Genomic DNA, 24,802 nt, shown 5'->3' with positions numbered 1-24,802 from the left:
AGACTGAGATCTATCCCAATAGAAACTTAGGAATGGCAATTGGGCCACAGGTGGAAAATTATCTAAGGCCAGTACTATTAACAGGTTCCCACAAGGCTATAAGTGACCTCCAATTAAGAGTTTAGCTGCAGATAGCAAGAAAGGCAGTTCCATAAATACCTAAGAAATGTATGGGTCTTAGCTATTTAAAATCAAGGACCAGTCATCCACATGTGCATTTATAGGGTATCTTTTAATATGGGTTAAAGCTCTCAAGTTAAACTACGCCACAATATATTTCTATAAAAATTTTGCTACTAAATATTTATTCAGACAAGATGTTCAATGTTTGAGGCTTAATACAAAACAATGACCCACGAAAGCTTGTTGTACAACTATGATTAGACCTAATAGCTAGGAAAATAATTCATCTCTCCATAAGAAAGAGGGGGACTAAGATTAGTGTTGTTACCTTTTTGTAAAAAAATTGTACCTACTTAAATTATTTAAGGCAGGTAAGTAAAAACAAAGTTGGGTTATTTCTTCAGAAAAACCTAGATCCAAATGACTTGTGTTAAAGTCTCATTTCACTTCTCACCTGTTCTGTTTGTTTCCTTAGACAAATCATGCTGAGTCTCAGTTTCTTCACCTAGATGAGGATAATACTGGCCCTACCTTCCCACCCCACAGGGACCACATCGGGATCAGGAGAGAATGCTTTGTAATCGATACCAGGGGGACTTCATGGTACCACTATAGCCCCCATTCTCCCCAGCCCCACTTCCACAACCCTCCACCCCTCTCCCCTCCTCCCCATCCACTCAGGGTGCCAGCCCTTGATCTGATCTGTATATTGGCAGTCCACGTAAGATTCTGGTTAGAAAAAGCATTCTGCTTTAAAAAAAAAAAAAAAGGTTTAAAAAAAGCTACACTATACAATAGCTAGCAGTTTACAATAGCACTATACAATAGCAGTCACAAACAACTACAAAAATTATCAATAGTATTCTGCATTAATCTAAAAAATGTTAAACATACCTCTGGTTTTCATGCTAGCAAGTATCCATTAAGTATAAATAAAACTAATGACTGCTGACTAATCAAATTGATTCAACTAAAGGACACTTGAGACATTTATGATACTAAGGAATGAAATTTATTCTAAAGAAATTCCCAAATAGATTTCAAATAATTTATGTTATGATTACAGAATTATTATTAAGTCCCAGAACTGCTGCCAGAAACACAATTATAGCTGTGTATAATACAAGGAACACTTTAAAACAGCTTTTGGATATTAGGAAGATTACATTTTAAAAATCTAAGCCTCTCTGCACTGCTGGGAAGCAGGTGACAGCAGGCTGTAAATACACATCCGTGGCTGACAAGTTGTAGTTTGGCAGTGTTCCAAAGAAGGGGGAAAGAAAGCACAAAGATCGTACAATGACACGAATTACGAAGTTAGTTTTGTTTTACTATTCTTGAGGGTTGAGTGAATGATTATAGAATAAGAAGGTGCTGAGATATGGTAAAGGATCAGCCTCCGCTCCAGAAAAATGAAGTAACAGACTAGAAATCCACGCTAGCTTTGTCCAACTTGCCATCACAAATTTTCTCAATCCTCTTTTGACTTCTTGAGCAGTAGCTATTATCTGCTGGACTTAAACTTTATTCTTAGCTTTTATCTTGGTGCCTCCCATGTGGATAGTCTTTAATGTCTATTTACTCTGTTGGAGTCACAGTGGAGACATTAGCATGACAGAAGGGGCGCGTGTAAAACATCAATCCCAAACCAAAGGATGAGTATAAACCTGCTGGCACACAATTATGAACCACCAAGAGAAAACAAAATACTATGGCATTACTAAATCCTTCCTTTCCTTTTACGCTTACAATTAATTGTAGAATATTAAGTGCTAGCAAAATCCTGTGCAGATACAAGCTGGCCAGCGTCAGTTTCCTCGCTTAGAAGATGGCTATGACTTCAGTCACTTATCAGTCATACAGAGAAACAGCTGCTGGTAAGAAAACCCCTACTTATAAAATAGATCAGGGGTGATTACAAAATCATTTACAGTGGTCTTCCCTTAAACAGAAATCTCATTCTAAAAATGGCGTTTGATTTGTAATTTTTTTCTAGAATATGTTCAATATACAATTGAAACAAAGAGCAGTTCCTAAACATCGAGTTGCTCAAAAGACTGCACAAGGAAAACTAGCATTCTTTCTTAAAGTTACTCTACACAAATTCCAAGTTCAAGACTATGACTAAATAGCTGTACTCTACCAGTATCAAGACAGTACAATGCCACTTAAGTACCGTAATGCTAAAATTTGAATACAAATATATTGCAAGAAAAACTGTGAGAATGGCTAAAAAGTCAATTTCATGGCTATAACTTAACTAAGAAACAACTCAGACATTCTGAAGTCAACGCAGTTAAGACGAAAACATTACAACACCATAAATAATTGAAGATAAAGACCACATAATTTACAAGAAAAAGTTAGAGGATGCTTTTTCAGGAAGCTTCCAGAACTGGACACAACTGTTTTACTGGACTGATCTATTCTCAGGACTGAAAAGACTAGTTCTATAAATAATTGAAGAACTCAACTTCTCAATGATCCAGTTTCTTGAGAAGTTCCAAAGACAGGACTATAGGGTAACAAACTTCTGCCACCCCAAAATAGGCCTTTGCAAGAGGCTTATTTCTTGGGAGGGGTTCTGAAGGTTGTTTGATGGAGGAGGTTTTTGCTATTTATCTGCAAGCTCCCTGTAAGAGCCTGTTCCAGAAGACCTAATCTCCTTACCTATTTTCAATGGAGGAGACAAAACCAAATCTGCATACCTTTTGTTTTCTGTACCTTTCCCAATGAACACAATGACAGATTTACATAGTTATGCTGGATCTCTCCCAGGTACACAGAAGGCACATATAATGCTATTATCTAAAGTTGCCAAATTCCCTCCTTCTGTGGGAGAATGAATAACCATTCCTTACCTCTAAGAACAATCTAGTCCTAACCTCTAACAACAATCAGCAGCTGGACTGCTAATAAAGCAATCAGCTAGGACCGCCTTGGCGCAGTCATGGCTGTCAGCATGACCCTCCTCTCTGGTGCTTCTGAGCACGTTTGCTATAGTCAAGAACATCAGAATCACAAGCCCACCAGAATCACAAGGGTCAAGAACACGACAATTATACTTTCACATACTTGCCGCCCCTTTGGCAGTGGAGCTAGAGAACTAAGAACGGCATGATAAAGCTTGGGTTGTAGTTCCAACTCCAGCAGTGACCTTTTTTGTAAGAAATTTAGTGTTTCTGCCCAGCTCAAACAGTTAAAAAAGAAAAGCGCTCATTAGCAGTAATCAGTTGTGACAGAAAGTTCAATTCCCTAGAGTTCAAGGACAAGATTGAAAGCACAGACACAAGAATAAAATATATCTAAGACAAATGACCTCTGTCCTGGTGCCCCGCAAGAATAAGATCAAAACAGGAAGGATTTTGTAACTGTGAGGTAGAATATTTGTCTCTCAGGGATGTGAGGAAGATCAGCAGCCACAGAATTGGACCCAACTGAGTGTCATGTGGGGTTAGAGTGGGATGAGGGGAAAAAGTCAGGAGTACTGGGTGCATAGGGAGACTTTCTGGGAATTATCATCGACACTCCACCTTAATTCCTGACATCACTCTCCCCCAAATAAAAGGGAAGTCCTCCCTAGTGAAAAAAGGTTCCTTTTTTTTTTTTTTAAACAAGTTTGTCCTTCTCCGTTGCTCATCAAGCAATGGTCTGTTAAACCAAATCTGGCTTCTGAATTTCTGGCTTTTGGTCATGAAGCAAAAGGACCCTCACTTCGAGTGGATTCAGTCACATGATAAGATGTTTTAGCAAAGTTGTAAATAACAAGTTCACATTGTGTTGTGTCAGTTCCTGAATGCATGTGCCCTTGATTATATAGTGCCACCCAGTGATGGGCTTAAAGTCGTAAGTTTTCACAAGAAATACTGATCAATCAGAAAATGGTAACCGCCTCTACATACAGCGAGAGTTCACAGCAGTGCTACAGTGTACTACTAGTCCCTGTGCTTCTAGCCTAGAGCTCAGCGTTCAATTTTCATGTGCTCGGAGTTAGCCCATATTTCCAGGAGACAATATGTAAGTTATTCATTCAAAGCTTTACTAATGATGACTCCCAAATGTGGATCTCAAGCTTGGACTTTCTTCTAAGCATCTTTCTCCCAGTCTACTCTGTTCCCACGCTCTCCAGCTGCACCATCTTAGTCAAGCCACCACTAACTCATGCCTAGAAGAGTCTCTTCACTGTTCTCAACTCATCTACTTTCGCCAACCCCACAGTCCATTCTCCACAGAACAGCCAGGGCAACCTTTTTAAACACACATTAGATCATGGTACTCCCTTGACTTTAAGCCCCTAAATGACACGCAACTGCATTATGACTTAACCCTAATTTCGACCGCCTGCCAATCTCACATAGGGGCTCTCTCCTCCTCACTGACTCCAGGCTGACCCACTTACACTTAACAAATGCGCCCGGATGACTCTTCCTCACTAGGACCTTCCCCACGCTAAGGTCTCTGCACGGACATCCTTTGCACAGAGGGTGCCTTCCCCTCCTTAGGTCTTAGTGACATGGCATCTTCCAATCCCCAATCCATAAACTAAATGGAGCCCCCATTTTAATTTCTTCACAACATGCTGTTCATTTCCTAAACAATTTTATCATGATTTCCAACTACATATTTACTTGTTTATCTAGCACACTGTTCGGCGTACAGTAGGCATTTTAACTTTTTCACAGGATGGATGAATAAGGGGAAAAACCTTAGGTGAGGCTAATCACAAACATTTCCTATCAGCTAATGGAAGATACAATTAGAAAAGATCTTACCTTCTCAACTTTTTTCTTTTTAACAGGGGGATCAAACCTATCATTAATTCCAAAATACTGAGTAAGTTCCTTCCACTGGGTTTCACTTGAAGTCTGTGCACTGCAGGAAAACAGATGGTAACTTATGTTTGACACAAAAAGCACTCATTTTTATTTTTACTATTCTTAATTGGTTATTACAATTCTACTACAAAAACAGTTCTTATGTTTGAGCTTTGTAAGTTCTTTATACAAGCTCTATAATATCTCCAGAATAGGAAAAGATTTTAAATCCCACCTACCTCTGAGATTCTTCTTCATCCTTCAAGCTACCTGAAAAGAATTCAGTATCAATACCTAAGTAGACTGTCATTACTTCAAAGTTATGTTTGTTAAAAATTGTGAAGTCAGTCAGCATTTAACAGCAGCACTACCAATGATTGGAATAATAACAAAATACCTTTTTTGGAGCGTTTTCTTTTTCTCCCTTTAGATCTTGAAGTTGAGGTTTTCTGTTCAGAATGTCTTTTATGCAACTCTTGAAATTTCTAGGTAAAAGTAAAAAGAGAGAGGCGCAAATATATTTTGAAGCAAAAAACATGGTCAGTAGTAATTCTCATACATGTAAAAACATCAACTTAATGAAAGTAGGTGCATTCCTGGGAGATCCTATTTTTCCAAGACACTTTCACAACTAATTTTTTTATCTGCATTTATTTCTAAATAGGTCATCTGGTAATCTGGAAGTAACATTTAGTAACTCATATATCGATAACAAAAGATAAAATTAAGATAGGAAATTCCCAATACACCAAGTTAGCCAAAGTAGTTAACACTACTAAGTGGTTTTTCCACCCTCTTTTTATGGAAAACTAATCAAAACAAAAATGAAGGCAGGCAGCTGAGCAGCCAATGGGCTGAGGGCTGCCCCAAGAGTAATGAAAGCATCCTGAGTCAATAGTCACGATCGCCTCTGCCCAGAACACATATATAAGCGTGCACAAGTTCACAAGCACAGACTATAAGAGCACATCAGAAAACCTACATTCCACATATTTAAGGGAATTCCAGAAGGACATTCTTCATAAGCATTCACATTTGCTTCTGCTTCGGGTTTGGGGCCATCTCTAGGGGACGCTGCGAAGCCTGCTTTTGTAATGCGCCCCTCTTCTTGATCTCCCTTTAAGTTAAGCCCAGAGTTCTCCAGTGTGGCTTCATCTTCAGAATTCAACTCAGCATCATGTTCACTTAGGCCAGGAGGTAGCAGCCCACTCCACATGTTTTCTTCTACAGGGAAAAAGGTGAATTCAGACACATAAAGTCATCACGGGAGGAATTTCAAGAGCCCTGAAAGACATCTGGGGATGCTAGCAGTCATGTCAATGGTTGGGGGACAGTCCATGCACAAATCTAAAATGGGATATACCCCTCCATATTAAATGACTAAAATTTTTCCTTATGTAAGAAAAAGACAATTACAGAGTTTAAACAATCTTTTTACAAGCGTCCTCCAGATGAGTGACTTAAATGGGACCCTGATTTTCTAACATGCAGATAATTTATTTTTAAAAATAAAAACTTAGCGAAAGCATTCATTGCTCAAGAACGTTAAGAAACTAACAATATACATGGCAGGAAATTTAAGGATTGTACTACTATATTTCAAGCTATAACAATTAGAGAAGAAAATAAAGTCAGATGTTTCACCTATATTTGAATGTGTCAAACTAAAGAGTAGGAAAAAATTTTTAAATTGTGTGAGTAGCTTGAGGAAAGTGGTAGTAAAAAAAATACTAGTTTTAAGTTTATACTGTTTGCCAAAATAATGCTAAGTGGAGTATAATCCTAAAAATTTAACAAAAAAAAAAAATGTATAGCCTATTTGAAGAACATCACCATATGTGAGAAAGTAATGGTCACGTCCAGGAACATGCTAACATTAGCTGTGAGTTAACTACTGTCAATTTTAATAAAAATGATTTTTAAAAATTGGCATTGTCATTGTTTGCTAAAATTAGCTGAATTGAGTACGTTTTCATTACTGATTTCACGTCACGGTGTATGAGCAAATATACTGAGCCAAGCCCAGTTTGTTCAAAAGATGTCTAAAAGATATGTTTGCTATGCTGCTCAACGGTTACTGCCAGCCTGAGATGAAAGGATGGGATTCTTTTTCACTGAGCTTTCTGCCCATGATGACCCGGGTAAGAGAACCACCACCACTCCTTGAGACAAAGGCATCTGAGGAGACTGCACTACTCAGAAGAGATTCCTGAGACCTCCTCCCAGGTCGCAGCTTACTTTCTGCTGTCAACTAAGCAGCTGCCTGTTGAGGATGCCCTGAAACATCCTCAGCAAAATACTGCCTTGGCTTTTAAGAGGAAGGGCTCTGACATCTAACTGCTCCATCTGCAAACCTGACTTTACAAACCAAGGGTATGAGGAAATGACTCTTAACATTGCTGACCCTCAGTTTTTTCCACCTGGAATGCAGGGCTAATCATACCACATACAGGGTTACTTGGAGGAGCAGATGAGATAAGCCAAGAAAACACTGCTAAATTCTTTTTCCTACTATTACTTCTCTAGCCATGTATTGCATCTTTGTCATTTCTATTACTGGTGGCAGTAGTTTTGACACTTCTAATGTCACAGGTGCATTCACTTAGCAACTGATGCAAATCCTTTCTCCCCTGATTTCCACGGTTTGACATTTAGTATCTATAAAATTGTTGGTGCCTGGTTTTCTGAGTAGGGCAGTAAAACCAGAACCAAATTACCAGTAAGATGATGGAACTTAAGCTTCAATGCCCAGGTCCTTCCAAAGTACTGTACCCAATCTTCTATCCACAATTTGTATTCTATTGTTCCTTTTTATATTTTTATGTTCAAAATTACATAAGATCCAGGCTCCATGAAGCCTGGATCCACTCCTAAACCTGGCCTGAGGATTTTAAAAGTTGGAGTAGAGATCTCTTGAGATACTCTGGTAATGCAGAGGACAGCTTAAAAATATGCCAATATTGAAAAATAGATTCTATACTATTATAAAAATTTTTTCTACTATTCAGAGCAGCAGGGGAAGGAGTGATAGCTAGGTCCAACGACTCTGTCATTGGTATATACATATATATAGTCTTGTTAGGCTCATTATCCATTTCAGGACTTAAGGATAGTAATAAATTTCAGAATTAGCTTTCTTAGCAAAATTTAGGCTCCATGTTTGAAACCTCTGGTTCTCTTCCCTGTGCAAGGCACCCTATGACAGGCTCTCCTCAAGAAATGGGAACAGCAGTACACAGAACATGCAAAAATGCACACGTGGCCAGCTTCTGCCCACCAACAGCCCAGTAGCACTCAGCCCAGACTTCAGCTGTGGCTGCTCATGACAGGCAGGTGCTTATAAGAGGGTCTTCTGCGGTACCGACGCTGCAGCGTCCCTGCAGGATGAGCCTGTGCGCTGGGGACCAGCAGGGTAATCTCAACTGCCTGGGACAAACCAACTTTCCCCAGCAGCCCTCAAGCAGTTACCCATATTGGATCGCCTTCCAGACTTTCTCAAATTCATAAATTTTTAGCTTTTGCTGATGGAGCATTAGGAATTATCTTCAGTGTAGAATTAGCTGGTATCAATTCTTGTGTGTGCCCACAGAAAAAAGAAAAAATGAATTAAATGAATAGACTCTAACCCGAAATCCATGAATAGGGAAAAATTCAGAGGTGTGTTTCTGAACAAAATTATTGAGCATCTCTGCAGTGAAGTGGCATTCTCCTGTAACTGTTACTAAGTAAAACACAAGGGCAGCTCCCGGGGTTGTGCTACACAGAACTCTCTCTTTGGGAGCCTGCAGAGCACACTTGCCCACACCAACAGTCACCGTGCAGTGGCTGCTTTGTGGCTTGCTTTGGGTTCCTGCTCAAAAAGCACCGTCCTGCTATTCATAGTACACACGTGCCACTCATACATCTCCAGCTCTGGAGGATGATGCCCTATTTCCTGAAGTGTCTCTCACCCCATCCTTTGCAGTGTCTTCCTTTATTTTACAGATCATTCCAAATTACCCTTTAAATGTAAAACTGACTCAGTCAGTCTGAAGAGATATGGTATTACAGAATTAGAAACTTGGTATTTTTTTAGTGTAGATTATAGTCAGAGCTACAGCCCATGTATTAATTCATAAGTTTTGTTTAGCCTGTAACGCAAATTTTTAATTTAATTTCACTTCATTTCATTTCAACCCCAATGAAGATGTAAATGATTCAGAATCCCTTTTTTCTCTATGATTTTGAATATCGCCTTCATTCTATACATCTGCTACCTTGAGAGTCTGTATTTATTCCTTTCCCTAATTATTCTACAGAAAAATTCTGTGTATACACCACAGAACACATCTTTAGTCCCTGGCTGACACAATTCACTATAAACTGAAAATATTTATGTATCATCCTAATCTGACTAGCTGAGTTTTCTTTTGCCCTTGAAAACCAACCACAGTCAATACTCAGCACACTTGGGCAGATGGCAGAGCATCAAGAACATGACACAGTTCAGCAATTCCTAATCTAAGGTTTTCACAGTTTTATGAAGCAAATGCTGCAGCTCTCTAAGTTAATTTCAATATTCAAAACGGGTAACATATTTTATTTTTCCTTTAACAACATCAGCCACCTTTAGGTGAAGACACAAATTCAATGACGCATTATTCTTCACCACGTACTGGTTCACCTAAGTCTCTGAATAGTAATTTTTATGTACATTTTAAAAGAAAACTTTATAAATATAACTTAGTACACATAATTTTTCAGACTATAGCATCCTTTAAGATATCAAATTGTAATATAAGGCATTCTAACATGTGACAGAAAAGGGATCCACTGGAATAGTAGGAAAAATACTGTTTTCAAAGTCAAAAACTGAGTTTCTAATCCTGAACCATGTAACTGTGAGTAAGCCCCTGTTATCTGTCTGGTCTCTGCTCTTAAGCTATCAGATGATCTCTGAGATGTCTTGCAGTTCTAAAATGTTTCTTTATGAATCATAGTATTACATGTGCCCAAACACCCAGAGTCACCTTGCTCTTTGCTGTATGTAATACTCCATTCTCTCCCAGTCAGACACAATACTGATTAAACCCCAATACTTCAATACAGTATCTACTGGAGATAAGGTTTCTCTCCTCAACCTAGCCACAGCAACCAGTATTACTAGTTCTCAGTAAGACTGTGCATTTCAGATAGGACAACTAAGAGATGCTCTGAAGAAAGGTAAGGAAATCTCAGCTATGACAGAAGAAATGGAACCAGTAAAGGAAAACAAAACAGGTCATCAGGCAAACAGTGTGACAGGCACTTATTTACCATTAATCCTCATGTCAGCCCTTCCACTAGTAATTACTATTTAACCTCCTTTTACAAATGAGTTAACTCACTTGACTAATGCATTGTGATCTGCTTATTCTACAAAAATAGAATCCCGTGTCTTCAAATTATAAATTCTTAGAGGGCAGAGTTTTAAGTGGTAATGTGTATTTTTGGAGACAAAGATTTGAGAGTGGGTCTGAAGAACGACTCCAGCCTATATTCTAGACTTGTTAAAAATTGATTAAGGATTTTTTTTCTTACTTTTTAAACGCAGAAAGCTATGTAAGATATTATACTGAATTGCATTCATCAAAGTCACATTCAAAGGTTTGGGTAATTATGTCACATTTTCTGGAAGACTAGGCAACTGCTTATAACCGAAACCTAAAAGATAAAATCTGCACAGTATAATGGATAAAGGTCTCCCGTCTCTAATATTCCAGAGTTTCAATTCCCTTTTCACCAAATGAAGCTGTCTTATTTCCCACATTTTGTATTCAATTAGAAATTACAGAAATCTGAACCTTATCTGATTTGAAAGTAATCTCACTTGCATAATTATCATCAACTACCAGCGAATAATGTGAAGATGGTATTCAACAATTTACACAATCAGTTTCTATGACTTGGAGTTAGTTACCTAATTAAAAATATTTTTAAGCACGTATCAACATTAATACAAATGTCCTATTTGCTTTTGTGGAACAAATGTGTTCCCTTTTCCCAAAAAGGTACAGAAAGTACAAATAAATCCCAAGCCTGGTTTCAGCCTGGAGTTACCAATCTGATCACCCAGATAAATTATTTAGCAGGATTCTGCATGTATGTGTGTGTTCTAATTAAAGACTGTTTGTTTAATCAAGGCCTGGAAAACACCCCCGGATCCAAGACCCTGCGTGGAAAGATTGACAATGAACCAATAACATTTCGAGGCTCATTTTAAGTCAGAAGCCGCGGTGAGGAGACTTACCAGGTTCCAGACTGCACGAGGGCAGCTCCAGGAGAGGAGCCTCCCCTGCGGGGCAGCGCGGCCCGGGCCTCGGCGGGCTCCGGGCGGCAGAGGCGGGCGCCGGCCCCTGGCCCGGCAGAAGCCCGTCGGGCGGCCGTCCCGCCTGCGGACACGCGCCCAGCCCGCAGCGCTCTCCCGGGACACCGGACCCACAGAGGCGCCCGCTCCCCGGCCGGGACCCTCCGCTCCGCCGCTCCGGCGAGGGGAAGGTGGGGGGGGCGGGCGAGGACTTCCCCCCCGCCACAGGCCGCCGACAGTCCCGGGACGCCCCGGGGGGCCCGGCCGGGGGCTTGGCGGACCCACCCGCGGCGCCGCGAGGCCGCCCACGCCGGCGCCCCCGTCCCCGCGCCCGGCCCTCCGAGACCCGTCGCGCCGCAGCGGCGCCGGGCAGAAGGCAGCCCCCAGCAGCCGTACTCACCGGTCTGGAGCCGGCCGCCCGGCCGCCATCTTATGACTCCGCAACACGGCGGCTTCTCATTGGCTCAGGCGGGGCAGCCAATGGGCTGAGGCCGCTCTGGCCTCCGGGTCGCCGTGGCAACCGGCCGCCTCGGCTGGGCTCCGGCCGGGGAGTCAAGGGGCTGGTCCATCTCTTTCCAGAACCCCGCCCCTTTCTCTCACCGTTTTCCCTTCTCCTCTGGACATTTTAAAAGGCTTTGTTCTCTCTCCATTCCCGCCGTGGGCCCGGGGTCCCGGGGAAGGAAAGCGCCGCTGTCACCTTGACGTGGGTTCATCCCGCAAGAAGCGGGACTCTCCGCCCCAGCTCTCGGGGGCCTCCCGGGAATGTTGCAGCTAATTTATCCTTTGCAGCCTCCCTACCCGTTCTTCCTTATTCAAAAGTTTGTTGTTTGTTTGTTTGTTTGTTTGTTTGTTTGTTTGTTTGTTTGTTTGCTTCTGGCTGCACAGATTTATTGAGCAGGCACCCTGCCAGCTTCTGTTTAGCAGAAAACTGTCCAGACTCCTGCTGTCATGGAGCTTTACCATCCTGTGATGCTCCGGCCAAGCGGCTTCCCTGGCCAGCTGTGTGGCCTTGTCCAGAGCTTACATTGAGCTTCTCTTCCTGTACAGAGGATAGAAAACAAGCAAGAGAGAAACAAACCAAGAAGATAAAATAGAATGTTATGACATGAGCAGAGCTGTTTGAAAATATTTTCATTGTAGTAATAAGATTAAGGATATTTTTCTGTTTTCTGGTATAAAAGGAACAATGAGAGCAAACTCCAAAGCTGGCGCTCACAGCCAATTCTATGGTAGATGGTGGAGATTTCTAGACTCTACCCCTGACGTTCTTGTGGGGAGGGGGGTGATAGGACATAGGACCAGAGCTGAGTTTCACAGCTCAGCTCCTGGGGCTCCATTAATAAAACCACTGGTGCCTGGGCAGTTAAACCTGCTGATGATGTTGTGGAGAAGCTTCTTCTTATCTCAGTTGTCTTGAGCTTGGACTCTGGTCTCTGCTTAGTGGACAATACCTGGGATAGGATGGCATCTGTCTACATGTCAGGCTATACTTTCTCTCCCTTCTACCTTTTCTCACTTCCTGTGTAAATAGATCCTGTATTGTTTTTAGCATCTTGTATCTATTTTTGATTGTGTCCTGCATTCTTTTTTTTTAAAGATTTATTTCTTATTTATACAATAGCTGGGGTACAGGCCAGAGGCACGGAAGGGTGAGAGGATTCACCAGAGACAGAGCGGGGAGCAGAACAGGCAGACAGACTGAAAGCACTGCTGAGGGGAGCAACGGTAGTGACAGGGAAGGTCTGCTGCACCATGTGGGAATCTCCCTGGCGGGCCAGGAATCGAACCTGCCCTGCAGAGGCTGCGGACAACTTCACAGCACTGTGCTCAACCCGCTGAGCCACCAGAGAGGCCTGTCCTGCATTCTTAAATACATGGATGAGGATCCACCAACTGGGTCTCCTCCTTCCCCTCAAGATTGTACTGTTTCACTTCTGACATTTATATAAGAAAAAATACAAAAACCCAGAAACACAAACACACACGCCAGACATAGTATATACATATAATTTATCTATCGCATAGATTACATACATGAGCTGACCCACAGTAACTTTAAGTCTTAGCTATTTGTTGTTAATGTTATTAATAGTGCCCCCTTTTGAAACATTCTATAAAGATGTAAAAATTTTCATTGCACTCTAATACATCACAATTTAGTATAAACAGATGTTTACATTTATTAACTATCTGCTGCCTCACCCCCAATGTTTATGGAGTAGTTTTCTCTAACCCCAGAATCATAGTAAAATCTGATTTTCTGGGCCCCTAAGGTCCTGTTTCATACTCGTTCTCTGAAGTGTGTCCAGCTTCTCAATGGTGATTTCCCTGAATCCAAATCCTTAAAAAGTAAAAAAATAGATATTGCCCTGGACCTCTTAATTGCTGTATTATTCTGCTCAGGCTGCCTTAACAAAATACACAGATTGGGTGGCTTAAACAACAGAAATTGATTTCTGGAGGTTGTAAGTCCAAAATCAAGGTGCAGGCAAATCAGTTTCCATTCTAAGACCTCTTCTCTTGCTCTTGCTTGCAGGCAGCAGCCAACTTGCAGTGTTTTGGAAGAAGTAGAGAAACAGGTGGGGGGAACTAGTTAACTATCTGTATCTCTTCTTATGAAGACACTGTCCCTATTGGCTCAAAGCCCTACGCTTACAACCCCGCTCAATTCCTTACAAGCCGTACCTCCAAATACAGTCATACTGGGAGGTAGGGATTCAGCATAGGAAATTGAGAGGTACACAAACATTCAGTCCAGCAAATGCTAACAGTGGAAAATGTGATCAGGATAGGAAAAGTGAGCACAGAGGGGCAGGACCAAAACATGAGAGGAAGGCTGTATTGTCGACTCATTGAATAACTGTCTGGATTGTTTCTATGTATAGTGTATCAAAGATACTCATCATTTAGTGCAAAAATGAGAGCAGGACTAAAATTACAAGTACACAGAAGACTAAGAAACACCAGATTCCACACGTCTTTGGAAAGTCTTACTCTAGAAATAATGTGTTTAAAACTAAGTTTCTCAATATTAATTTGAGCATTCTCAAGTAACTGATTTTTTATGACATTATTAGATTTTATCATAAACATAAATAGCTCAGACTTTTCTTCTGGTTCTGACTGTAAGATTTTGCATAAGAGTATTTTTGTTTTGCCAGTTATCTGGGGGAAATGTCAGTTATTTGATTTATTTTAATCAATAAATTTACTCTCCCTCCAGCAAATTCCCACCCTGGAAACCTGCCAAGCCATGCATTTTGTGAATGAAATACTTGTATTTGTGAGATTTCTATGAAACATAGAATTATTGAATACCTTTCACTAAATCATGGTGAAATAATCGATGCAGCTAGCAAATTGTGCTTGAATTGTGTTTGCATCTGGCACTAATTTCAAGCATGTAAATTTTGTGTAAATTCTCAAATATATCTTAAAAAACATAAAACAATTTTTCTTTGCCAAGAAGTATTATAGCTTATGAATAGTTTTCCCTTCTATTTAGTTTTTTCTTACTGTAGAGATTACAAGTCACACTCATGTTATAAAAGTTTAATTGGGGAGTTCTTTTTTGGTGGCTACTAAATCTGATTGATGGAAATTTCCAAAAATATAATGAAATCCCTTAAATAGCTCTCAGTTGGAAAAAAGTGAATATGACTGTGTTGAACATGTAATAAATGTGCTTCTTGCTGAAACTAAAAAAAGACAATAGCTAGTTTCTGTCTGTACAAAATGTTTCATTTTCTGCATTGAAGAAAACCGCATCTGGAAACTCCAGAAACAAGGAGTTTTCAATTTTAGAAATTGTGTTGACATCCTTCATGATGAAGGAGTGACTATTTCTTTATCTGGATTTGTTTTTAAATGTACAAACTGATGTATCTATAAACAATGTTAGTCTTCCAGGAATATGTTGAATTGGCACTGTGTCATTGGCAAGAGTTAACATTTGATGCCACCAGAAAAAGGCACTTTTTTTTAAAGATTTATTTATTTATGCATACAAGAGCTGGGGTGTAGGCCAGAGGTGCGGGGCGGTGAGAGGATTCACCAGAGACAGAATGGGGAGCAGAACAGGAAAATTGGCTGAAATACACTGCTGAGGGGAGCAGCTGGCAAGACAGGAGAGGTCTGCTGTGCCATGTGGGTCACCTCCCTGGCCAGGGATCGAACTCGTGCTACAGTAGTTGCAGATAGTTCATAGTGCTGATGCTTAGCCCCTTGTGCCACCAGGGAGGTCCCAAAAAGCACCCCCCCCTTTTTTTTTTTGTAATTGATCACATCTGGTAGCTTCGGGCTCTTCTGCTTCAATAGGTAGTACAGAAAGAAGAAAAGGAGGGCAGGAAAATGAGCCCTATTGGACATTTCTGTATTTTGCATCTAATTTGATATGGTCCAAAGAGGTAGTTATTATTGTATCCATTTTACAGATAAGAAAATTAAGGTTTCAAGAGTTTTAAAAAGTTGCTTAACACACAGGCAGTAACAAACAGAATCAGGGTAGGGAGGTTTCATGGCTCCTGTTCTTTCCACTGTCACACTGCCCCTCAGATGGTGAAGCCCCCGGCACCTCCCAGCGCAGGGCAGTCAATAAAATATAAACATCATTTCAACCCAGTGGGAGGTGTACCTGGTTAAGGTCTGGTAAATACAAGATGGACTTGGAGGTAGCTGAACCAAGATGAAAGGCGCCCAGCTACAACACCATTATGGAACAAAGGATCAGCATCTGGACAAAGGCAATGGGAATGGAGGCTCAGGGGGAAATCTGAGCATCGAGTCCAATATTTTCCTCATTCATTCATTTCCTTCTAGCTTTCATGCCTTTGCTCTTATTATGAGTCCCCACTTTCTACCCATTCATCATCTGAATTCATGAATTCAACCTTTACTATGAACTCCCATTGAACATCTTGAATTTTTTTATATTTTATTTTATATATTTTTTACATCATTTTTCATTTTTGCACAATGTATGCATTTTCATCTTGGTTATAGTCCCCCTTCAATTCCCCTCCCCTTATTTTGACCCTAATCCCTCCTCCCCTTTCCTCCACCCCATAGTGTGTCTCTGGTTATAGTTGCTAGTTGCTTGTTGATTTTTACTTTATTATAATTAGTCTTTTTCCTGCTGGTGGGAGTGCAAACTGGTCCAACCACTATGGAGAGCTATGTGGCGATTCCTCAACCTGCTAAAGATGGAGCTTCCATATGATCCAGCAATTCCACTCCTATGTATTTACCCAAAGGACACAGAGACATTAATTCAAAAGGGCACCCGCACCCCTGTGTTTATAGCAGCACTATTTACAATAGCTAAGCTATAGAAAGAACCCAAATGCCCAAAAATAGATGAACATGTTGAATTAAATATGACTTTGAAATCTCCCTGTTGCATATCACCTCTTACTTCCTCTCCCCCTCCAGCACATCCTAAATTTATCGTAAATAATAACAAAGTTGTTCCAGGTGTGTGGCGGTCATATAGGTGACGTCCTAATGGTCTACTTTGAGGCTAACCCACACGTTTTGTTCTTGGTATAGAGATAATGTAAAAAGTGCTCTTTGCCTCTCTGATTCTTATAGTTCAGAGTACAGAAATTTCACATCAGCCAAACTCTTTCTCACACATACAGGTATACCATCTGGACAACTCTTTGCCAATTTTAGCCTGCTAACTCTAGTATCTTGTTCTCCATTATCTTTTTTTTTTTTTGGTGACCCTCCCCCCCCAAAAAAAAAAAAACACCCACTACCTACCACCACAATCCTGACTTCCAAAAACAAAGAAATGATGTGTTTGCAAAGAAAAAGAAAATTTTAAGTTTAAGTGTATGGCTAATGAAAGAGTTAGACTTTCACCTTGATTTTTTTGTCTCTTCTATTTCAGATATTTTTATAATTTCAGGTTTACGATCTGTTTTGAGTCAATTATGTATATGGTACAAAGTGTAAGAGAAAATTTATGTTTTGGCAGTTAGATGTCAAATTGCTTCAGCACAATTCAGTGAAATGCTTTCAACCCTTGAGTTGCCTTTGGACCTTCACTGAAAATCAAAATAGCCATATATATGTAGATCTATGTTCTGGACCCTTAATTTTGTTCCGTTGGTCTATATGTATGCCTTATCTCCAAATACACAATGTCTTCATTACAGTGGTTTTAAGTGAGTTTTGAACTCAGGTAGTGAGACACTTCCAACTATATTCTTCCCCACCCCTAACCCAAAACTGTCTTAACTGTCCTAGTTTGTTTGATTTACATGCAAATTTTAGAATTAGTTTGTCAGTTCCTACAAAAATAATACTGCTGAGATTTTTATGGGGAATGCGTTGAATCTGTACAACAATTTGGAAAAAACTGACACCCTAACATTATTGTGTTTTCTAACCCATGAACAGCTTATCTTCCAATTTATTTAGGTTTTCTTTAATTCCTTACATGAATGTTTGCAGTTTTTAGCATATAAGTCACACAGTTTCTAAAATTTTGCCTACATATTTCATGAATTTTATGCTGTATTATAAGTAGTACTATATTTAATTTGATTTTCCAACTGTTCATTGCTATGAAATACAAAAACAATTGTTTAAATTTGGATACACATTTGGAGAAAAAAAGAATTTTGCCATTGTTGTATTTATTGCTCTATTAATGTCAATTAGATCAAGTTGATTTATGACGTTCAGTTTCTGGTTTTTTTTTTTTTTTTCACTGATTTTCTGTCCACTTGTTCAACTGATTTCTGAGAAAGGAGTATTTTGTATGTGTCTGCCTTTTTATATGTGTCTACTTGTCATTTCATTTATATAGGTTTGCTTCTAGCATTTTAAGCTTTTCTGAGGTACACATATTTATGGTTTTTGTGACTTCTTTGTGAATAGACCCCCTTGATATTATGTAAGAGCATCTTTACCTTTGGTGATATTTCTTCTCCTAAAATCTGTTTCATTTGCTAGTAATATAACCACTCAATTTTCTTTTTTATTAGTATGTCAGGGCATCTTTTTCCACTATTAGATATTTAAAATCTTAAAATATCTATGAATAGACATGTTCCTTAGAGATATGTATGTTCCTTAGAGACAATACATACTTGAGTCTTTGCTTTTATTAATCCTGTTAGTCTCTGTCTTTTAATTAGTATATGGAAGCATTTACATTTAATGTAATTATTCACATGGACAGATTTAAATCTAGTATTTTTCTAGTTATTTTCTGTTCATTCTATATCTTCTTTGTTCCTTATTTCTGTGCTTTCTCGTGTGAACCAATGGTCCCATTTCATCTCTCTCTGATGAGGTCTGTCATTCCTTGGATTTGCATGTACTTGTTTACTCTGTAAACTTAGTATTCTGATGAGCTCATGGGTAGTTTAAGTTTGTCATTTTTACAGTAATTTCAAATGTTTTGAGTATAAAAGATGCTCTTTCCAGGCTTTTATTCCTCGGTAAAATTGAAATTCATTAAAGGATAATTTCGTTGGACATAGCATTCTAGATCAATGGGTTTTCCTTTTATTATTTTAAACCTGTTGTTCTCCTGTCTTTCAGCTGCCATTATCTCTACTTTTTTCTCTGGTTACTTGCAATATTGTATCTTTATCACTGGTTATTCAACAGTTTGATTATAATGTTTCTATACATGCAGTTAATATTTTGTATGCTTTGCTAGGGGCTCACTAAGATTCTTGAAATGGAAAATTTATGTTTTTTAACCAAATTTGGGGAATTTTCAGTCATTATATCTTCCAGTAATTTATCTATTCCATTCTCTCATTCCTTTCCTCCAACATTAGATATCTCAATATTGGTCTACAGTACCCTGAAGCTCTGATAATTTATTATAATTTTTACCTCTTTTTACAGATTCTATCATTTAAATAATGTATCTTCAAGTCCTTTGATTCTTTCTTTGTTATATTTAAATAGTTGTTAATCCATGCAATATTTTTTTATTTTTATGTATTTTATTTTTTAGTTTTATAATTTATAGTTATTTTTTATAGTTTGTATCTCTTGACTGAGGTTTCCTACCTTTCCATTCATTACATTTTCCTTTCAGTCTTCAAGAACATTTTAAAATTCTTATCTATTGATTCCAACTTGTCACTTAGGATTGGTCTCCATTGATTTTTCTTTTCTCTTGAAAATAGTTGTTTTCCTCTTTCTTCATACGACAAGAAAACTAAGCTTTATCCTGCAAAATGTGAATGAGATGGTGTAGAAACTCTAGAGTTTATTGTATTCCTCCCAAGAATATTGGCTGTGTTTTAAAATGTTAGAATTTGACTTGGCTTTACCTAAAGTATAAGTTCCATCTCCCAGTGAGAGGTGGTGGTTCAAATCAAATGCAGTTATTTTAGCCTTAGCTGGACTGCTTGAAATGTGCCCCTCACTTGCGTAGCTCAAGGGTCACCCATTTGTATAGTTTATATGTGGAATTTAGGCTCACCCTCCCTCTCTTTTCTTTTCAAGATTTCATTCACTTTTTAGCAACTGCGATCCAAACCCTTCTCTCAGTAATACAAATTTCTATTCATTTGCTAACCCCTCTACATAATGCTGGCCACAATATCTCAGAAAGAGAGCTGGAAAGCAATGATAAGTTCACCTCTTGCAATCCTCTTCATCCTGATGAGAAATATATTATTGAGCAACTGAATATAACAATGATTGCAGCAGAACTTCCAGTCCAGGTGCAATGAACATTCCAATGTAGGCATAATTAACAAGTGTGCTTACTTACAGCTCCTTCCCTTTCAAGATTCATGGCCAGGGCCTTAGCACTCTTATCTACAAGGTCGGGCAGCCAACTAACTGGTCTATCTCTCCAAGGCCATCCTCAAATGCCTGCATCTTTCCCCCCTGGACTTTCCCCTCCTTGTCTGGGGAATTTACCGCAAATGTTTGTGCCTGCTGAAAAACAATGCTATCAATGTAAGAGATATGGAGACAGTTGTGTATAAAAAGAAGCCTCAGTCTTTAAACTGCTGCTCAGACCTTACAGGGCTACCCAGTCTGGGACCTCATGCATGAGTAATAAAGCTTCTCTTGACCTCACCATTCCTGAAGTACCGCTTGTTCTTCCTCTGCCTGGGTAAAAGGCTAGAATTTATTTCTATAACAATTCAAGTATCTGATCTCTCTAGGGCTAGTTGCTTTGGTCACACTGTAATTCCTTCAGCTTGTTACTGTGCTTCTTTATCAATAAGGGAAACTTTATTAGTTAACTACATTGCATTGTGATTAAGTGACTAGCTGATTTCATAAGAGAAGACTTTAGCAAAGGGAAGGAGGACTAGAAGGCCTTTTCTTTTCAAAGGGCACCAGGAAGAAGGAGAAGGAAGTAAGGAGACACTTCTGAGGGTGGATGACGCATGGAATACCAACTTTACCTCCTGCACCTTTTTTTCTGGGTTTGGTCTTGCTAGAACCATATACCCATTTGAGATTAATAAATGGAAATAAGACCATTAGGTGGATCCACCATGTCCCCAAGAAAGTGCTGAATTCAAGTACATTTGGCTTTATTCTCTAAATAACACGTTGCACTTTGAGAGATTAGATGTTAAGAACTGCACATCTCTGCCAAACCTTAACTCAGGTTAATTGGAGGCTACCCCATCTATCATGCCATGTTGGTTGCAAATATTAAAATGATATATTAAATTGTTCCTCTGGGTTAATGTTTCTCCCACATTGTGTTACATGTAATATGCCATCTAAACCACTTGAGTATATAACGTTGTGAGTGACCCTGAGGCAAAAATGCAAGAGCCAACAGAGGAGGGAAGGCTCAGGTTGGGTCCTATCCATACTACATCCAGGTGTGATAGTGAATCAAGTCAATCTGTGCATCTTTTCTTAACCATAGGCCGAAAAATCTCATTCCCAAGTAGTTGCTGTCACTTTTCAGAAGGGGCTACTATAAAAGGTAGACTATTATAAACTCTCCTAAGCAAAATATTTGCTTCATATAAACAGCCTTCTCAAGGTTATAAATAATTAAGAAACCTCAAAATAAAATAATGTATGAAGAAGCTCTGAATTTCTAATCAAAAAAGTTTCCAAAGATTTAACTTTGGAAATGACATGACTTTAAGAAGAAATACCAAAAATACACCAAGAACCCTAAGGTCTAACGCAGAAGGGACAATTAAGGGAAAGAATTAAAATAGAGAACACTTCATTCTAGAAAGTCACAAAGACCTGCATACTAAATCTTTTCTCCTAGGCAGGTTGCTTAACCTCCTGAACCTTAGATGGTCTCATCTGTGAAGCACGAATAATGGCATCTGCTTTGCCTAGGGTCACTGTTGCTGTGAAGATCAAGGGCAGAAGCAGCAGTCACACCAACAGGACACCCTATAAAGATACAGTGAAGTCTAACTCAAGAGCCCAGATTTCAGACCGGGCCTGATACCCTTGAGTCTTACCGTGTTATTTATAGGAGGTTCTTTTCAAAGGTGGTAATTTTGAGAGTACATTAGAGCTGAAGCAGAAGCAAGATGAGCACCTACCTGAATGTTCAGTTGAGGAAATAGGTGTGGAAGGACTGAAACTCTGGCTGTAGAGAGAGATGGCAAATAACATTCTTAAAACAAGTGAAGTAAAAGACTTAGGAGCACATGGGCAAGCACCCTGCTCTGGAACTTCTGGTTGGAATGGGTCAAAGAAGGCCATGATAAGACTAATGATTTTGTTGCCATCTTCAGATGGTATATTAGTAGAAAGTCTGTAAAAGTAGATAGTAGTCATCAGTAGTGGCACTCACTGGGTAGTGGGCTATCTGGTGAGAATATGAGTGATTTTTATGGTTTTTATTTGTCTGTACTTTCTAATTCTTTTGCAATGAGAACATATTCTTACTGCAACAAAAATGTTATTTCTATAAAAAGCAAATACAAATTTTGAATTTCTTATTACACATAAAGAAATAAGACCTAGATTTTTTTTTTCAGTTATTGGGTACATTATTTTATAGATCACTTCTTTTGAAACAGAAAATACACTTCCTAGTCACCAGCGTTTGTTCATGTAACCAGTCCTCATCTCTCACTTGGTAGTGACACTTCCCTACCCTTCCGATGGGAACTGTTCTGCTAAAAAGGGATTGGTTGTGGAGAGGGGTGTGGCACAAATAGCCCTTAGGAATTCAGGCCACTGAGCTAATGAAGTGCCCCAAGGAAGGAAGTCTTACCTATCAGCTACGAATTCTGCACCCCCATGCCAGCGACCTGAGGGCACGTGACCTAGGTGTGTGCATCCCAAGATAATACTACCTTCAGAGAACTCTACTTATAGGTAAGTAACTCTCCTTTATAGGAGGTATCTTTGTGTGGCAGACTGTTTATGGGAGCAATTTGAATTGAACTTTAAATGAAAAAGGCATATCTCTGTAAGTGGTAATAATTTTAGTCATCTCGCTGTGGCTAGGGGTTGTGGAATTCATTAGCACAGATTAACATATAAAGTGGGTGAGATATCTAATAGCAAACGGAGAGGTTTAGGGGCCTTAATTCATCACTGAATGAACAGCGTGTACAGTATTAGGGACTATGAAATTTTTAATTTACACAAAGTGTCCAAGAATATAGGGAATAAATTTAAACCCAAAACAGATAATGGAGCTATGCCCTGCCTGGCTGGCAAGTTGAATTGTTTTTACACTGAGTGAAGAAAGCTAATTATCCCAAGCACAAGGAGACTGCTAAAAATAATAAGATTATAAGGAATAATTTGCTGATATAATTACAACAAAATTGGGTACACACAATCGTCAGATACATGTATTGCTTGACCTGGGTGAGAAAGTGAAATAAATCCTTCTTCTATAGCCTTCGTAAATTTGTTTTTATCATCTCCAAGTGGTGTTTGCACAGGCAGCACAATTTGCATGTGTAATGTGGCTGTACAAATTGACAACAAGTAAATTATTCAAGGAAATAGGCTGGTCTCGGGTCTGAACTATCTCGCAAAGCCTATTCATTTTGAAGAATCACTGAGACGTGAAGCTCATACATCAACCGTTTTCTGACAATCCTCAGACTTATTGTCTCCTAAAATGTCATTATGGCTATTATTTATGAAGCTAATTCATTTATTAATATATATTTAACTCTGACTTGTCATGCACCTTAGCAGACATTCTGTGCACTGCATATTTTTGAATAGATGAAAGACTTTTGCATGCTTTAATGATTACTGTAAGCTGCTATAGGTTTATAGAATGCAGCTTTATTATCTACTTGCATTAATACCTTTTATAACTTTTTTTTTTTGCTTAAGGGCATCAACTATAAATGGCAAATGACATATTCAGAAGATTGTATGGAACAAGATTTTCCAAGAGTTTGTTGAATTTTAGAATAAAATGGGCTATCTGTCAGTTTAGGCCTAATTCACCTAAAAAGATGGGTCTTCCCCAATTATGTTGAATTTTCCTGCAAAATATAGGGTGCAGTTTTTCAAGAAAAAGGAAAAGATGCATGATTCATGGTGCTCTTCCCTTGTGAGAAGACAGTCCATCCTTTCATGAGCTGAGATTGGGCACCACTTTCCAAGGAAGCTAAATTTTTGCTTCATTATTGCTTATACTGTGCCCTTTACAGTGTCTTTAAGCAAAAAAGCAGTGTTATATGAATGAGTGAATAGATGAATGACCTCCAGGTCTTTTGATAATGCCATGAATAAAATCAGTAGAAAACAAACATTGACCTAGAATACTATTTTAGACATTTCTACTTTCTGATTTAGCACTTCCAACCTCTAGAGGATGACACCCATTATGATTTAGAAATAGCCATATGTATATGCAATCCAAATATATGTTTTTATAGTGTGCATGAGAATATATCAATAGTGGGCTTGTGTTGCTATTCTGGTTATCACTGCCTGAAGTCTGCTCTCCAGCAACTCCTACTGCATGTGACCATGATCGTGTGTGTGCGTGTGCGTGTGCGTGTGTGTGTGTGTGTGTGTGTGTGTGCGCTGGTGAGGTAGAAGGAATGAAGAAATTGGAGAATGAAATGGAAGAACAATACAGTTGCTTGAGATATTCTGCTTAGACTGTGCTTCATGCTAACCAGGTAAGTATTCATCATTTTTCTAACTTAGCATTTTTGCATTTGAGCAGACACCACTGTAGTACTCTGACAGCACCTGCCCAGTGGAGGAACAGCACAGGGAACTGTAATATTACTGTAATTTACCAAAAGGGCTAAATTATTGCAAAACAGATGCTTTGTTTTTAAGATAACAATGGTAGGGAGATGAAATAAAATGCTTTTTACCTGAGTCCTGTATTAAATTAGTTTTAATGATATCATTAAATCACCAAAATTTTTAAGATAATTAAAATTTATTTTCAAGATGCTACTTAATTTATGGACACAGGAAGTAGATTAGTGGTTGCCTAGGAGTGGTGGGGTGGAGGGAAAGGAACTGGATGCTAATGGACATGGGATTTCTTTTTGGGGTGGTAAAATGTATTCAAATTTTGGTTATGGCTGCATCATACTGTGAATAAACCAAA

The 24,802-nt window shown here is 39.1% G+C and overlaps 1 protein-coding gene across 2 annotated transcripts in view; it reads right to left on the bottom strand.

The window, feature by feature from the left end:
* FAM204A (family with sequence similarity 204 member A) overlaps nucleotides 1-11,720 on the bottom strand; it is a 30,400-nt gene extending 18,680 nt beyond the window's left edge. The window contains exons 1-5 of one of the 2 annotated variants that reach the window (XM_037495615.2): nucleotides 11,663-11,720; nucleotides 5,920-6,161; nucleotides 5,335-5,422; nucleotides 5,177-5,207; nucleotides 4,896-4,995 (exon numbers count right to left, since the gene is read on the bottom strand). In XM_037495615.2, the coding sequence (XP_037351512.1) occupies nucleotides 4,896-4,995; nucleotides 5,177-5,207; nucleotides 5,335-5,422; nucleotides 5,920-6,153 (453 nt within the window). In that variant the 5' untranslated portion in view covers nucleotides 6,154-6,161; nucleotides 11,663-11,720. Of the gene's footprint in view, nucleotides 1-4,895; nucleotides 4,996-5,176; nucleotides 5,208-5,334; nucleotides 5,423-5,919; nucleotides 6,162-11,205; nucleotides 11,285-11,662 lie in introns of those variants that run through there. The other variant, XM_037495616.2, reaches the window with a different exon arrangement.
* Nucleotides 11,721-24,802: the final 13,082 nt, after the last annotated feature.

The sequence above is a fragment of the Talpa occidentalis genome, unplaced genomic scaffold, assembly GCF_014898055.3.
Source record: "Talpa occidentalis isolate TD23 unplaced genomic scaffold, MPIMG_talOcc4v2.1 talOcc4.8, whole genome shotgun sequence".
Taxonomy (NCBI): domain Eukaryota; kingdom Metazoa; phylum Chordata; class Mammalia; order Eulipotyphla; family Talpidae; genus Talpa; species Talpa occidentalis.
This window is presented reverse-complemented; position numbering and strand designations above follow the sequence as displayed.